Genomic DNA, 14,640 nt, shown 5'->3' with positions numbered 1-14,640 from the left:
TGGGAAATAATTAAGTGTTTTATTTTAGTCATGCTTAGCTAGAAATCGTGCATACGTCATTTTTCTATAAAAGTAGGATGTGCTGTCTGTATATCTGTAACGTTTATATAAGTAGTTCGACATCTGTTGCAAGTTTAGCCAGTTCGCTCACATAGAAGCGATAGGATAATGCGGATTCCTGGGCAAGAGTCGATTTTCCAGGGAGTCGAAGCTCCAGGCATGTTACACTGGGACTGTGAGCTTCTGAAACCATCTTTTTCATTTTCAGATCGTGAGCCATGCCCTTAGTGAAGAGGAACATCGAGCCCCGGCACCTGTGCCGGGGGGCCCTGCCCGAAGGCATCACCAGTGAGCTCGAGTGTGTGACCAACAGCACCCTGGCCGCCATCATCCGCCAGCTGAGCAGTCTGAGTGAGTCCCCTTGCCTCGGGCTCCCTCCTTTCTGATTACCAGTGATGTGTTAGTTTTAATGACTTTAGCCAAGTGATTTCAGTGCAGTGGTTCTGGGATTGTCCGAAGAAGAGGCTTTGGAGGAAAGAGCCTTCCTCCCTCCTGAAAATTGCCCAGCGTGAAATGAGCTGTCTGCCCTCTCTGGTCTTCTGACACCAGCTTGGTGTGATCAAGTTGGAATTGACTGGTTCACAGATGACTAGATAAGACCAAATGTGTAGTTTAAAGTAGTGTTCATTTTTAAAAGCTTATTGTACATAAGGATAAAATCATTGGTAGTTGTGTTTTTTAAGTGAGTTATTTATTACACTTGGACAGGACTAATCCTTTTTTTAAACGTAGTGAATTGAGAACTGTGCTATGACTGGCCTAGAGTGGAGGCTCGATACATGTTTGTTGACTGAATAAGATTTCAAATGAATCAGAGGATCCAGCCTGAAACCAGTGAGACTTGCTGATTTTAACCTTCTAAAGGTTAAAGTGCAGGTACTGACTTCCGAATGGAGGTCAGCAATGCGCTGCTGGTGACACATACGCAGTGCCACGTACACGTCACATGCATGGTTTACAGACATGTAAGCAAACACAAGCATAAAGAGGAGAGGGCTTCCTTTTTTCCCAATTGTGAAAATTAGTATGAGATACACAAGAAATACTCCATTTCTTAAGACTCGTATGTGCATGAAAATGCTTTTCCTCCAAAGCTTTTTGAAGTTGCAGTCTTTCTGCCTAACTTTTACATTCACGTCGTGATCTTATTTTCTCACTTCATCCCACTCCTTTTTGGTTTAGATGGTTCACACTGCATTTTGGGTGACAGGTTTTCACAGTTAAATTTTCAGAACCTCTGTTAATAATGAGAAAATCCTCCATGAAATTTCACATCCTGGTTGCCTCGAGCACAGGAGAGTGGTTTTTTAAAAAAAAAACAACTCAAGTACTTTATTTGTTTTGAAGAAGAAACACAACAGATGAGTCTTTTTTTTTCTTTAAAAGAATTGTACTGTGTTGTTATGGATATATTTTTGATATATGCTATCTATAATCATTGGCTGAGGCCAGAGTAACCTGGAAATTACTTAAAATGTGTTTCAAAATAGATTTCTTCTGGAGTCTGAACTAATTATAATTGATTTTTGGTAGCGGTTGTTGATAAAATGTGTAGATTCACGTTACAAGAGGATACCATGTGGATTGTTGAAGGGTGAACGTGTTTCTGTGTGCCTTCATGTATTTCTGTAAGAATGCTTTTCAGTCTCTTGTTTTTATGCCTGAAATGTCTATGGGCATGGGGTCTAAGTGAGGAAAACCAACATAAACTATTACGGTTTTTAATAATTGTGCCGTGTTCCATGCACAGTGTTGTATCAGTCGTGTCTATGGGACCTGTTTGTAAGCGGAGCTGCCCACATGCTCTGGTCCGTTCCGTGGAGCCCCCTTTGGGCTGAGTGAGGGCAGCCCCTCCGAGGGTATCTGAATCTTCACCCTTGGGACCCACGGGTGTGCTGTGTCACTCGGCAGGCAGAGGGTTGAGGCTGCTCGTCAGCTCACCTCGCGAGAAGCAGGTTACCCTGGGCTGTCCAGTTGGGCCCAGTGAAAACTGGGGGTCCTTTAGATGGGCAATCCAGAGTCATTAGTTCTTTAGTGCAGCGGTCCCCAACCCCTGGGCCGCAAACCACTACCTCCTGTCAGGTCAGTGGTGACGTTGGATTAGAGATAAAGAGCACAGAAAGTGTAGTTGTTGGATCATCCCGAAACCAGCCCCCCACCCCCAATCCGTGGAAAAATTGTCTGCCGCAAAATCAGTCCCCCGGTGCCGAGAAGGCTGGGGAGCACTGCTCTCGTGGGTCTAGGGGAGGAAGAACAGAGCCAGGGCCAGAAGGCATCTCTTTGGTCTTTTCCAGAAGAAAGACTAGCAGTGGAGGGCCTGGTGCACCTCTGGTGTCTCTCTGGTTCTCTTCACATCTGTGGCGGGACAGTTCAGCGTCATGAGGGGATAATAGATACCAAATAGTCCCTCAGACGGAGAAGGCAATGGCACCCCACTCCAGTACTCTTGCCTGGAAAATCCCATGGACAGAGGAGCCTGGTAGGCTACAGTCCGTGGGATCGCTAAGAGTCGGACACGACTGAGCGACTTCGCTTTCACTTTTCCCTTTCATGCACTGGAGAAGGAAATGGCAACCCACTCCAGTATTCTTGCCTGGAGAATCCCAGGGACGGCGGAGCCTGGTGGGCTGCCGTCTGTGGGGTCGCACAGAGTCGGACACGACTGAAGCGACTTAGCAGCAGCAGCAGCAACAGCAGTCCCTCAGAATGCAAACAGAACTACCATATGACCCAGTGATTCCACTCCTGGATTTATATCCAGAAGAAAATGTAAATACTAACTTGAAAATGTTTTTCAACAACCCCTGTGTTCATAGCAGCACTGTTTACAACAACTGAGACATGGAAGCAGCCTGACTGTCCATTGACAGACCAATGGATAGAGACAGTGGGCTATAGATACATACATACACACAGTAGAATATTACTCTGCCGTAAAAAAGAAGGAAATTCTGCCATTTGCAGCAATGTGGATGGACCAAGAGAATATTATACTTGGTGAAATAAGTGTCAGAGAAAGACATACTGTATATCACTTATATGTGGAATCTAGAAAATAAATGAATGTATATAGCAAAACAGAAACAGACTCACAGATACAGAAAACAAGCTAGTGGTTACCAGTGGGGCAGAGGGAGGGGCAAGATAGGGGTGTGCGATTAAGAGATACAAACTACTATGTATAAAGCAGATAAGCAACAAGAATCTACTATATACAGCACAGGGAATTATAGCCATTATCTTGTAATAGCTTTTAATGCAATATATAACCTGTAAAAATATTGAATCACTGTACTATATAACTGAAATGAAAATAATATGTAAATCAACTTTACTTCAGTGAGAAAAAAAAAATTAGCATGTCACTTGGTTTTCCAGCAATGGAGTATTGATATTTTTTTTCTTCAAATAATGACAGTTTAGTGTAGCAATTAACATTGAATCGGGAGTGCTTTTTCTTCATTTTCCTTGATTAATTATCTGAGTGCTCTTGTTCTTATCACCTAGTTGCTCAATTAAAATTAATGTCTCGCAATCAAATTTCTTCTGATATTATAATGTAATTCTAATAGAATTTGCTTTAAAAAGGAGACAGAGCATTTGTGTCAAATCCATTTCTGTGCCTCCCAAGCCAGTTTCTGCTTCTCTCTCTACGTTCTTGCAGTAATAGCTCTTTCTTTTCCTTTCTTACAAAGGCCCCCAAGATGTCACAAGGAAAGGAATTAGACCTTAGGTAACACTGCCCAGAGTTTTTGGGTATATTTGATGGTACTAATGGTATGATTTCTCATACATTTGAGTTTGTAGCCTATACTCACTTGGTATATATTCAGCATCTAAGATACATTTTTAATAGTTAGAGATTACTGTATTATATTGATATACCACGAATAACCATTATCTTGCTGTTGCGCATACATACGTTTCTTTGTTTGTGGAGACACTGTCATAATTCTTTTATAAAACTAGTACTTACATCTCAAATCTGTTTTGGCATCTCTCTCCTTTTTTTTTCTCCAAGATTTCTTTCATTTTATATGTCATCAAGCTTCCTCCCACAGAGCTAAGATCATCCTTACCAATGGTATAAAAGTTCTGAGACTCTATCAGTTTTAAATATGAGTCTCTTTAAAAAAAACTATTACAAAACCTATTTTCCATTTAATTTCTACATTGAGTACTTGTATAAATGAGAAGGAAAGTCAGTTTCCTTCTCAGTTTTTTAATTAGTGATTATTTTTATTAATACTCTTTATGTATTATGTCTCATGTCAAACCAAATGCTAAGTTGAATGAAAATACTTCCTTGATGGCTTGCAGTGTAATACATTTGCTTTATGTAATTGGATCTGAAATTCAGGGTTGTGTTAATTGATTATACCAAGTGCAGTTCTAGTCAGAAGAGAGATTTTAAGTATTTTGAAGGCATGCACTGAATAGATTTCTTGAATGTTTTTAGCCAAATGGAATATTTGAGGGGAAAAGGGAAGATTAAATATAATATATGCAAGAGATAGATCACAAGTTCATCACCATGCAGGTTCAGGCTAGGTTAAGGGTGCTTTAAGAGAAGAGGTGTTTATGTACTGGACAGAGTTGACTGGAAGAAACAGCATGAATTTTTAAAAATTTACTGCTTCAAACTGAGACACGTGTTTGCATTTCTTGTGGATAAAAATAGAAAGCCAATGAAGGAGGTAAACAGTCCTGTGTACGCGTACGTGTAAAGTAAGGCTCTGTCAGCCACAGAATTGGAGGCAAGTAGGAGAATCCCCTCCTCACAAAGACAAGGCTGTTGGAAACAGACGAGTTTTCCCTAGCCCATCACTCACCTGGAGCATCAGAAGTGTTTCCTTAATAGAAGTAATGACACCAGGGCTGTTTCTCACCTCTCCCTGCCCTGGGCTGACTGCAACGTGGCAGGATTAAACGCAGACTAATTTTTCCGAGCACACGTGGAAAGCCAGCCATCAAACCTCTCTGCCTTATCATCTGTGTTCTTCCCATCTCATGAGTTCATAGGCCTACGGTAACGTATCATAAGTGACTTACAGGTGTCTTTCTGGTCATTGTGATCTGTGCTGTTATTATCACCTAAAAACGTTGAGGGAAGATTTTCAAGGTTTTTAATGTTTTTTTCTAAGATTGTCCAGACCACGACACCACTCTCCTATCAGTCCATGACTGTGATCATCAGCAGTCTCAGGTCAGTGGTGTTCCTTCTTGACACGGGGCCTTTCGTAAGGGTAGGTCTACTGTGTCTGCTTCATTCTCCACCAGCCTTTTACACACGTGGTCCAGCCAAAAATAGGAGACTCATGGGAAGGGAGAAAAGTGTGACACTCGATCAAGAAAAAAGAGAAGTTACAGAAAGAAGTAGGAACCACAGATGACCCCAGCCTGGCATTGCAGACGTGGAAGTCATACCCACCTGCCCAAGAAAAGATCTCAGCAGCTTCTCCTTAGATCATCACAGAACTGAGATCATGGGACAAACCACTGCCCCAGAACTGGGAAAGACAGATTCCAAGGATCACAACTTACCAGGATATGGGAGGTTTGAACGACACTGCCAGCCAGGCTGACTTCACCCATATTTGTAGAACAAAACTCCCACCTGCAGAATATACGTTCTTTTAATGCTGCCTCTCTCAGATGGGGCCTGCGCTTGGCCATAAAATAATACATTTGAAGAGACTCATACCACCAAGAGCATGATGTTAATGAGAAAATAATTCTAATAATCTTTCTAGATAGTTCTCACATATTGGAAAATCAAGTGGCAGCTTCTAAAATCATCCTTGGGTCAAAGAAGAAATCAAAAAGGAAATTGCAAACTCTTATTGCACCAGTAATGAACACACAGAATCACCAGCGTATTTGTGGGATTTACGTAAAGAGGTGCTCAGAGGGAAGTTTGTATCTTTAAATGCTTGTGTCAGAAAAGGAGAGGGACATGAAATCGGCAGCCTTCCTCAGGTGGGCATTCAGGGCTGCTTGGCAGCCACGCTGTAATTCCTGCACTAATTCGTTTCCTGCCTGTTTCACATCTTTTCTCCCCGCAGCCCCCCATTCCAGATTGTGAGCTAATGATTTGCTTATTTCACTGGGAAAATAAAAGCTTTTAGGGGAGAACCAGCCGCCCCCCTTCTGCCGTATCAGCCCTCTGCTTTGCCTCTGCACCGGCACGCCCTGCCCCGCCCGCTCTACGGTGGTGATCCCAGGACTGGGTTTACCCCTTCTTGCCCACCTCATGCACCCCCGACCCCATCTTCATTCTTCCTACCAAATACTCATTTATTGAGAGATCACCCTCTGCCCATCGCCCCATTTCTTGATCCTTTCCTTCCCAACAAGATTTTTTGAGCTTGGACACAAACTTGTGTGGTACAGATAAATCCCTGACTGGTTCTTTGTCAGTTGAGAATGAATCAGTGGCTCTTACCTCTTCGTGGTCTTTAATTCAATTCAGAATTAGTTCAGTTCAGCTATTATCAGACTTGCCATTGGAAGAGTGAGTCAAATTAAGCTCTTCGAATGAGTTACTGTTCCTAAAACTGAGTGCTGTGGTTGCAACACTTTATTCTTGTTCATCAGAAAATATAGTTCCTCCCATTTTCTTCTCTTTAGTCACTTGTCAGCTTCCAGCAGCTGGTAGATTAAGTTTGCAAGTCTTTAATTTCTGTTTCTTTTTATAAATCGAGAACTTCTAAGTGGAGTAGAGTGTCTGTTGTGTTTTTTCAAATAGGATTAAGCAGTGAAGGTGGAGGGTCTGTGTTATTGGTCCTTTTCAGCCTGTTTAGCTTCTACAGAGTGTGTTTTGAGAACAGTCAAGTCACTTCAGCAAGAGGCTGTGCTGTCCATGCCTGAGTTGATGGTGGTACACACTGTCGCTATTGATTAGATTTTTGCAGCGCTGAAGGGAAAGGGGTTTTCTTGGAGTTGCACTGGAATTTTTTTTTTATTTTAACCATGAATGGTCAAGTAGAAAAAAATTAGTTGGTTCCATTTTGATTACATCTGACATTCCAAAAAACAGCTGCTAGACTTGAATCCAAACCGTTTGGAACACGGTGCTTTGTCTACAGGTCATCCAGCTGAATGGGCAGGCATTTTCCCAAACGGGCTTCAGAAAACAGTCTGAAAGGCGTTACTGGTGTTTCAAAAACCAGTCAGTTTGAAAATGTGGTGTGCATGACACTTGTCCTGCGGAACCCCGACACACATGAGCATGGTAAAGATTTTGAGATGCCTGAGGCATATACATGTTTACTCTTTCTAGTCCAGCGTTTCCCAAATGTACCCGAGCAGGGAGCCTTTGTTGGTTGTGTCCTTGTGAACAAGAAAACACTGGTACAGGTTATGTGTTTTTATTCAAGAGATGCTGAGCACCGGCTAGCGCAATCAGTGCAGAGACCACAGGCATGGCCCACGCCCTTAAGGACTTGTGTAAAAAAGCCAAGAGGAGGGGTGTAGGATGCGTCCTGTGACTAAGATGTCCTCTGGGTATCTGAGGACACAGGGAGGTGCCTCTGATCTCACAGCCTCCAGTCTGCTTCCCGAAGGATGGGTTTTAAGTGTGTGCATTTTTGTTCGTTTCTTTAAATCTCTTTTTGAGCACCTACAATAAGCCAGACACGCCCTAGACCTTGGCCATTGATGCAGCGATGCATCGAGTCCTCCTCTCCTGGATTGTGTGTTCTTGTGGAAGGAGGCAGGCTGGAAACAGGATCACTAAATACAAGTGTATAACTTATTATGTGGCGGGAGTGCTCAGAGAAAAACATGGCAGGGAGGGGACGAGGGGTGTGGGGGTTTGTTTACACCTGTGAGTGTGTATACGGAGAAGTGAGTGCCACTTAGCTAGAGATGCTAGAGAACGTCTCCCTTAGAAGATGACATTTGGGTCTAGACCTGGGTGACAGACGTGGTCCAGGAGGGAGGTACAGGAGATGTGAAAGCCTGGGCAGGAGTGGGCGTGTCTGGTGTGTCTGAGTATCCGCGGGGCCCGGGTGGTTGGTGTGGAACATGGGAGGGAGACGGCAGCAGGGGATGGGCCCAGGAGGGCACTGAGCTGGACCCGGCAGAACCTTCTGAGTCACTGCCGGCCTTCATCTCTTCTTCTGAGTCAGGTAACAGCATGGGAGGAGTTTGAACACGCAGAGGACTAATGGCATCTATGAGCAGGTGGGGAGGGTTTAGGCAGTGTGTTCTGCCGGGGCCCAGAGGAAGGACAGAGCCGAAGTGCACGGGGCCTCCGTGCCTGCTCAGAGCCTCGGCTTTGGTCTTAAAATGATGGCGGCAGTGAAGGGTCGGAATAGCAGCATTGTGATGTGCAGATCTAAGAAGGGAAGGTGAATCTGGACATGGGAAAACAAAGCTGTTGATGTAATTCAGGAGAGAAACAGGGAGGGCTGGAGCCCAGGGAATGGCGGGCAGGAGAGGTTTGGTGTCCGTGCCCGTGGAGGGAGGGAGCAGTCACGGGTGACTCTGTTCTTTCTGGGGCTTCATCGTCGGCAGACCATGCCTTTCCACGTAGGGGTGTGGGTTTGATTAATGGGAACATGAGCTCCTATGAGAACTTGTCCAGGGATTGCGATTCTTACAGGACACCAGCATGGAGATGTCTATTAGCTACACACGAGGCTTGCTCAGGAAGTTCATAATAAAGGCAGCAAACAAACCTTACCATTGGATGCCACATCTAGTTACAGTGTTTAAAAGCATGCATAATTTGTCTGAAGACTCTTTTTTTTTAAATTGGTTCACCTTTTGGAACCATTTTGTATCTTGCGTGAGTGGGGACTGTCGGCAGGATTTCAGGTGACTCCAGAAAGCTGCACCGCAGGTTTTCAGCTTCAGGAGAAACGATTGACTGCTCAACTGAGATACGTAGTCAAAGTCCCACTCCCATTTTTAGTGGTGTTCATTGATTCCTTTCTTACTCTTATTTCCTCAGGCAGCGTTCCTGTTATTAAGACAGTTACACTGTTAGAATTTATGAAATTATACAGATTTTCAATGCTTAAGAGATGCTTATCCAGTATCTAGGAGTAACCATTGAAGCGGCAGAATATTTCAGTCCATTTTATTAAGTAAACAGGAAATTTCCAAGTGTCTCATGACCTGAGATAATTCATGAGAAGTCGCTAATTTCTAGCCAAGAAAGTTGAGGGAAGTGTGCGCTAAGGCAGGGAATCAGAAGATAGGAGACCCAAGTTGTCTTTTCATCTGTTTCTCCCACTTTCTCGGCACGGTGTCTGGACGGACCATCTGGTGCTCAGCTTAGTCACCTGGAAGGTGGGAGCAGTGGCGCCATGTTTGGCTCATGAGTTCTCACTCATCATACAGGTGGTGCCAGAAGGCTCTGTCCAAGGTGGGGACACCCAGTGGACACAGGTGGTTATTAACTCTCGTGGAGGTTATAGTCTCGGGGTTCACAGCAAAGACTAAGGTGAGTGGGTGTGAGAACACCGTGTAAACTGTAAAGCACGGTGAAAACATTATAGTTATTTTTGCTCCAGGTAACTTTTCTTCCGGGAAGGTTCAGGCTCTTTTCTCTTTTGAGTGATAAGTTGATAGAATATGCAGATAAAAACAACGCATCTTATACCCCTCAGAAAAGTGAAGTCAAAATGGATCCTAGACCTAGATGTAAAACAGTAGAACTCCTTGATGACAGCAAAGGAAAAAGTCTAGATGACTTTGGATATGCCTGTGACTTTTTACATACAGTGTTAAAAGGCATGACAGTGAAAGAAATAATTGATAAGCTGGACTTCATCCAAATTAAAAATATCTGTTCTGTAAAAGATATTGTGGAGAATCAGAAGACAGGCCAACGACTGGGAGAAGATGTTTCCAAAAGACATAATCTGATAAAGGACCATTATCCAAAATATATCCAAAGAACTCTTAAAACTCAGCAATAAGCAAATGAACAACTTGTTTGAAAAATGGGCAAAAGACCTGAACAGACCTCTCACTGGGGAAGATGTGCAGATGGCAAACAAGCACATGAAAAGATGCTCCACATCACAGTCTTTTGGGAAATGCAGCTTAAAGCAAGATAAAAGACACCTATTAGGACGGCCAAAACATGAAACGCTGACAACATCAGGTGCTAACGAGGGTGCAGAGCAACAGGAACTCGAGTTCATTGCTGGTGGGAATGCAGAATGGTCCAGCCGCTCTGGAAGACGGTTTAGCTGTTTCTTAAAGCTCTAAACGTACTCATACCATAGCGGTCATGCTCCAGCAGTCATGCTGCTTGCATGCTTAGTAGGCAGTTCTTAAATGTTTGTTGAGTGAGTAAAGGAATGGTCTTAGGGTTTGGAAATTGAGCATAAGCAGATACTGATTCCCATCTTGTGAAATTTTCAGAAATGTTATTAATTACACTTTAAGGAAGATGGGAGGTATGTCTCGCACTCACGGAAAAGAAGAGATGATCTGTACAGAAAAATTTAACTCAGAATTCAACATACTGCTTTTTAGGGAGGGCCAGAGTCAGCATTGTATACCTAGATTTTGAAATATGAATTAGAAGAATTTAGTGCCATTGGAAGTGTGAGGCACCGTATAAGATATCTGACATTGCTGATTGTGAATGAGGTTAAAATTCTGAATTTAGAAGCCAACATGATTTGTTGAATCAGATTTGTTTACTTGGGAAGTAAAAGGAAAGTTCAGGTCCTGAGCTGTGTATGTGCAAAGCATGCAAAATGAGTTAAAATTTTTTCTCAAAGAAGCTTAATTTAACGGGAAGCAACTTGGTGAGGGCGGAAAGCTCATAGTAAAAATTCTATATTATTTGGGTCATTTAAAAATCCTACAACTTTGGGTCACTTTCAGATACATATGAGTATTCCTAATAAATTTTGAAAAATCCTACAGGCCTTTGATGGTGATGCATTTTGTGATGATTTGCACATAACCGCGTGTGTGGAGGTTGGTGTTGGGCTTGGGTGAGAGTGTGGCCTCTGACCAGGCAGCCTTCTGCTCGTGCCTTCTGCAGGCAAACATGCTGAGGACATATTTGGAGAGCTGTTTAACGAGGCTAATAACTTCTACATCCGCGCGAACTCTCTGCAGGACAGGATTGATCGCCTTGCTGTCAAGGTCACCCAGCTGGATTCCACGGTGGAAGAGGGTAGGTCATCCCTGGAGAGCCGGGGCCGTAAATGATGCTGAAGGAGGGGAGAGAGTCACCCTGCTGCTTCCTTGGGGTCGTGCGCTCATCCTTCATCTCCTCTTTTCCTAGAAGAAAAGCGAGGGGCAAAACCCACAGTGTGGGGTTACTTAGTAATTAAGAGTCACATCTGGTCTACCTTATGAACCACACTTAATTTTTAAATAAATGACACATTCAGTATTTGTTTTAAAGGACTCAATGCATTCAGTGTTAGAAGTCCCAATGGAGGTTACTGGTAGTTATTGGAAAGATACTTTCTTACCGGAAAAATCACAGACTCACTCCAAAGATACTGTCCAGCTAAGAGAGCCCTGTACCTTCTGCTCCCCTTAGGACTGATTGTAATTGAGCTGATCCTGCTGACTTAATTGCCCAGAAATGAAGGGCTTCAGACCTCTAAAACAAAGTTAATATCCACAGGTGCTGTGTAGTTAACTGATGGTCATTTTGATGATGTACCCTGAAATTGGGATAGTTTCAAAAAAAATTAAAATTCAATAGTCCCTTAAAAAAATTTTCACTTTTTTGTCTCTTTCAAATAAAAGACTGAAATTAGACTGAAAAAAACTGACCCCCCAAATCAAGATGTGCCATTTTATATTTACTTTGAAGAAAACTCTCAGATTAAAAATTATTTTTCCCTTTGTATAGGTAGTTACAGTTTCCCTCCTGGCATTAAAATGATCCTAGCATCTTATTTTTCTACTAGGCCTACAATAGCAGTATTAATAAAAAATGAGAGTTTTTTTAAATGTAGTTATTTATGAAATTCATCCCTCATCACTCAAAAAAAACATGTTTTCTTATCTTCAGATCTGTTTCAAAGGTCAGAATTAAATTAGTGAACTAAAAATTTAACAAGCGTAGAACATTGAGATTTTAATATTTGTTATGAACATTCTTACTTTTCCAACAGTAAGTAGGAAGCTAGAGACGTGCTCTTTTTAATTTGATTTTTAAATGTATCTTTTATTTAAAAGGAAAAGTTTGAATAGATACTGGGTCTATTCAGACAAAGAGTTTTAACATTTTAAATCAATCATATACATTTCAAATGGTATCAAAAGTGATTTTAAAAATACTTACTTGTCTTTATTCAGCTTTTTGTTGGCTCTTGCAGTTGTGATGCTTGTGGTAAACCCTACCCTGGAAAAGGTTAGCATCATGAGATTCTACAGCACATCTTACAGCCTTAAATTCCCTTCCCAATCAGTATTCTCCCTTATGACTTTTCTTGGCGTGGCTATTCCAATAGAAGAATCCTTGACCAAGTCAGGAAACCTCTGCTTGATGTGATCCTACCACTCCTCCGTTGGGTGATCTTGGAACGGTCATTTTAACACTCCTGACCGTCAGCCTCATTGGTCCAGTGGATGAGTGCGCCTGTGTGCCCACCTCAAAAAGTCATGTCAAGGTCGGATGAGTTGATACCTGAGATGCAGCGTGCCGTTCAGACTCAAGAAATGAGTGTAATTAGCCTGCTTCTCTCAGACTCCTTAGTGTAGATTTGTATCATGCTGCTTAATTTCCAGGACTCTAGGTGTGCTGAAAAGCTTTACCATTTCTCCTTAATATTACTGTCAGAAAAACTTAATGCACTTTCTACATTCATGTATTTTTTGCAGATGCATTTCCCACATGTATTGTAACTAAACTGGTATTAACCGTTTGAATGGTTCCCCTCCCCCTGGATACCCCGAATCTTTGTGTTTACATACCTATTACACTCATAACTTTATTCCTGTGTGGTTTCTGAGAAATGCTATTTGAGTAAAGAATGATGTAGTCATAATTAGGCTCAATGAAATCATTATATTGCCACAAAAGAAGGAAAGACATGATTTATAGAGGTAACTATTGTTTATCAGAGGGAGAGGTTGCGCATACTAGTAAGCATGATTTTAAATGAACAACAATAGATATTATTGTTCGGCTAGGATAGATGTTGGAGAAGGCAGTGGCACCCCACTCCAGTACTCTTGCCTGGAAAATCCCATGGACGGAGGAGCCTGGTGGGCTGCAGTCCATGGAGTCACTGAGAGTCGGACACTACTGAGCGACTTCACTTTCACTTTTCACTTTCATGCATTGGAGAAGGAAATGACAACCCACTCCGGTGTTCTTGCCTAGAGAATCCCAGGGACGGGGGAGCCTGGTGGGCTGCCGTCTATGCGGTCGCACAGAGTCGGACACGACTGAAGCGACTTAGCAGCAGCAGCAGGATAGATGTTATATTTTTGGCTATTCTAGGAGATGTTTATGACTGTGAATCAAATTATACTTGTTTCTAAATGGTTCAGGATATTTCCACATAACCCGACTTGGGGGACTTTTGTCTAAACAGTGTCACTGCAGGACATCAACATGAAAAAAGCTTTCAGAAGCTCCACAGTCCAAGACCAGCAGGTGGTGTCAAAGAGCACCATTCCTAATCCTGTTGCTGACATTTACAACCAGAGCGACAAACCACCTCCTCTGAACATCCTGACACCGTACAGGTAGGTCTTCCACGCGCAGGTGCGTCCCCGGAGCTTCTCGGGGTAAGCTGAGAGAGGCGGGCAGTGTGGTGAAAACATCTTTTCAGACTCTGAGAATAATAATTGCAGTGTTATCCATGATGAAATTGGGCTTCCCAGGTGGCACAGATGGTAAAGAACTTGCCTGCCAGTGCAGGGGATGCAGGAGACACAGGTTCAATCCCTGGGTCAGGAAGATGCCCTAGAGAAGGAAAAGACAACCCACTCCAGTGGGTTCTTGCCTGGAGAATTACATGGACAGAGGAGCCTGACGGGCTACCGTCCTCGGGGTCCCAAAAGAGTAGACTCTTAGCGACTCAACAACAAAAACAACCACGATGACATTAGTGATTTACAGAATTATTGCTAAAGTTTGAGTATTTCAAAAAACAGATAAGCTTACCAAGGGAAGTGTGAGCTCTGATGGTAGCTTTCAGATGCAGATATCTTGAGTAGAAGAGGGCACATTACATAGTAATGGTGTGTGATTGTGTTGATCCTCACGTTCAAAGTCAAGTTTAAAGGAGTTGCATAATTCATCTCTAATGCAGCCAAGTGCCTGTCTCAGCATTTCAGCCCTGCAGACATTTGTTATTTAATTCAGAAACTTGTTTTCTGCAGCGTTGGGGTTTCTAAGAGTGAGTATAGAATCGAGAAGGTAACCTTTTGTTTGAATTGGTAGGACACATTATTGGGACCGAACTTCCTAGAAAAAGAACGAAAAATAAATTGTACAAAAATTATTATTAAGATACTAAAAATGCTCTTTAGAACTCCTCTCCGACCTACTGCCACATCGCTGTCTTCTTTCCTATTTTCATGTATTGGGTTGGCTAACAGGTTCATTTGGGTTTTTTGAAACAGTTACAG

The 14,640-nt window shown here is 42.7% G+C and overlaps 1 protein-coding gene across 9 annotated transcripts in view; it reads left to right on the top strand.

The window, feature by feature from the left end:
• WASF3 (WASP family member 3) overlaps positions 1 to 14,640 on the top strand; it is a 73,767-nt gene that overhangs the window by 43,110 nt on the left and 16,017 nt on the right. For all 9 annotated transcript variants that reach the window (XM_081546669.1, XM_081546665.1, XM_081546673.1 and 6 more), the window contains 3 exons: positions 269 to 411; positions 11,078 to 11,212; positions 13,599 to 13,752. In XM_081546669.1, coding sequence (XP_081402795.1) covers positions 279 to 411; positions 11,078 to 11,212; positions 13,599 to 13,752 — 422 coding nt within the window. In that variant the 5' untranslated portion in view covers positions 269 to 278. The remainder of the gene's footprint in view (positions 1 to 268; positions 412 to 11,077; positions 11,213 to 13,598; positions 13,753 to 14,640) is intronic.

The sequence above is a fragment of the Giraffa tippelskirchi genome, chromosome 12 (assembly GCF_054371585.1).
Source record: "Giraffa tippelskirchi isolate mGirTip1 chromosome 12, T2T-mGirTip1v1.2.pri, whole genome shotgun sequence".
NCBI classification, from domain to species: domain Eukaryota; kingdom Metazoa; phylum Chordata; class Mammalia; order Artiodactyla; family Giraffidae; genus Giraffa; species Giraffa tippelskirchi.
Note: the sequence above shows the minus strand (reverse complement) of the source record. Positions and strands in the feature narration are given on the sequence as shown.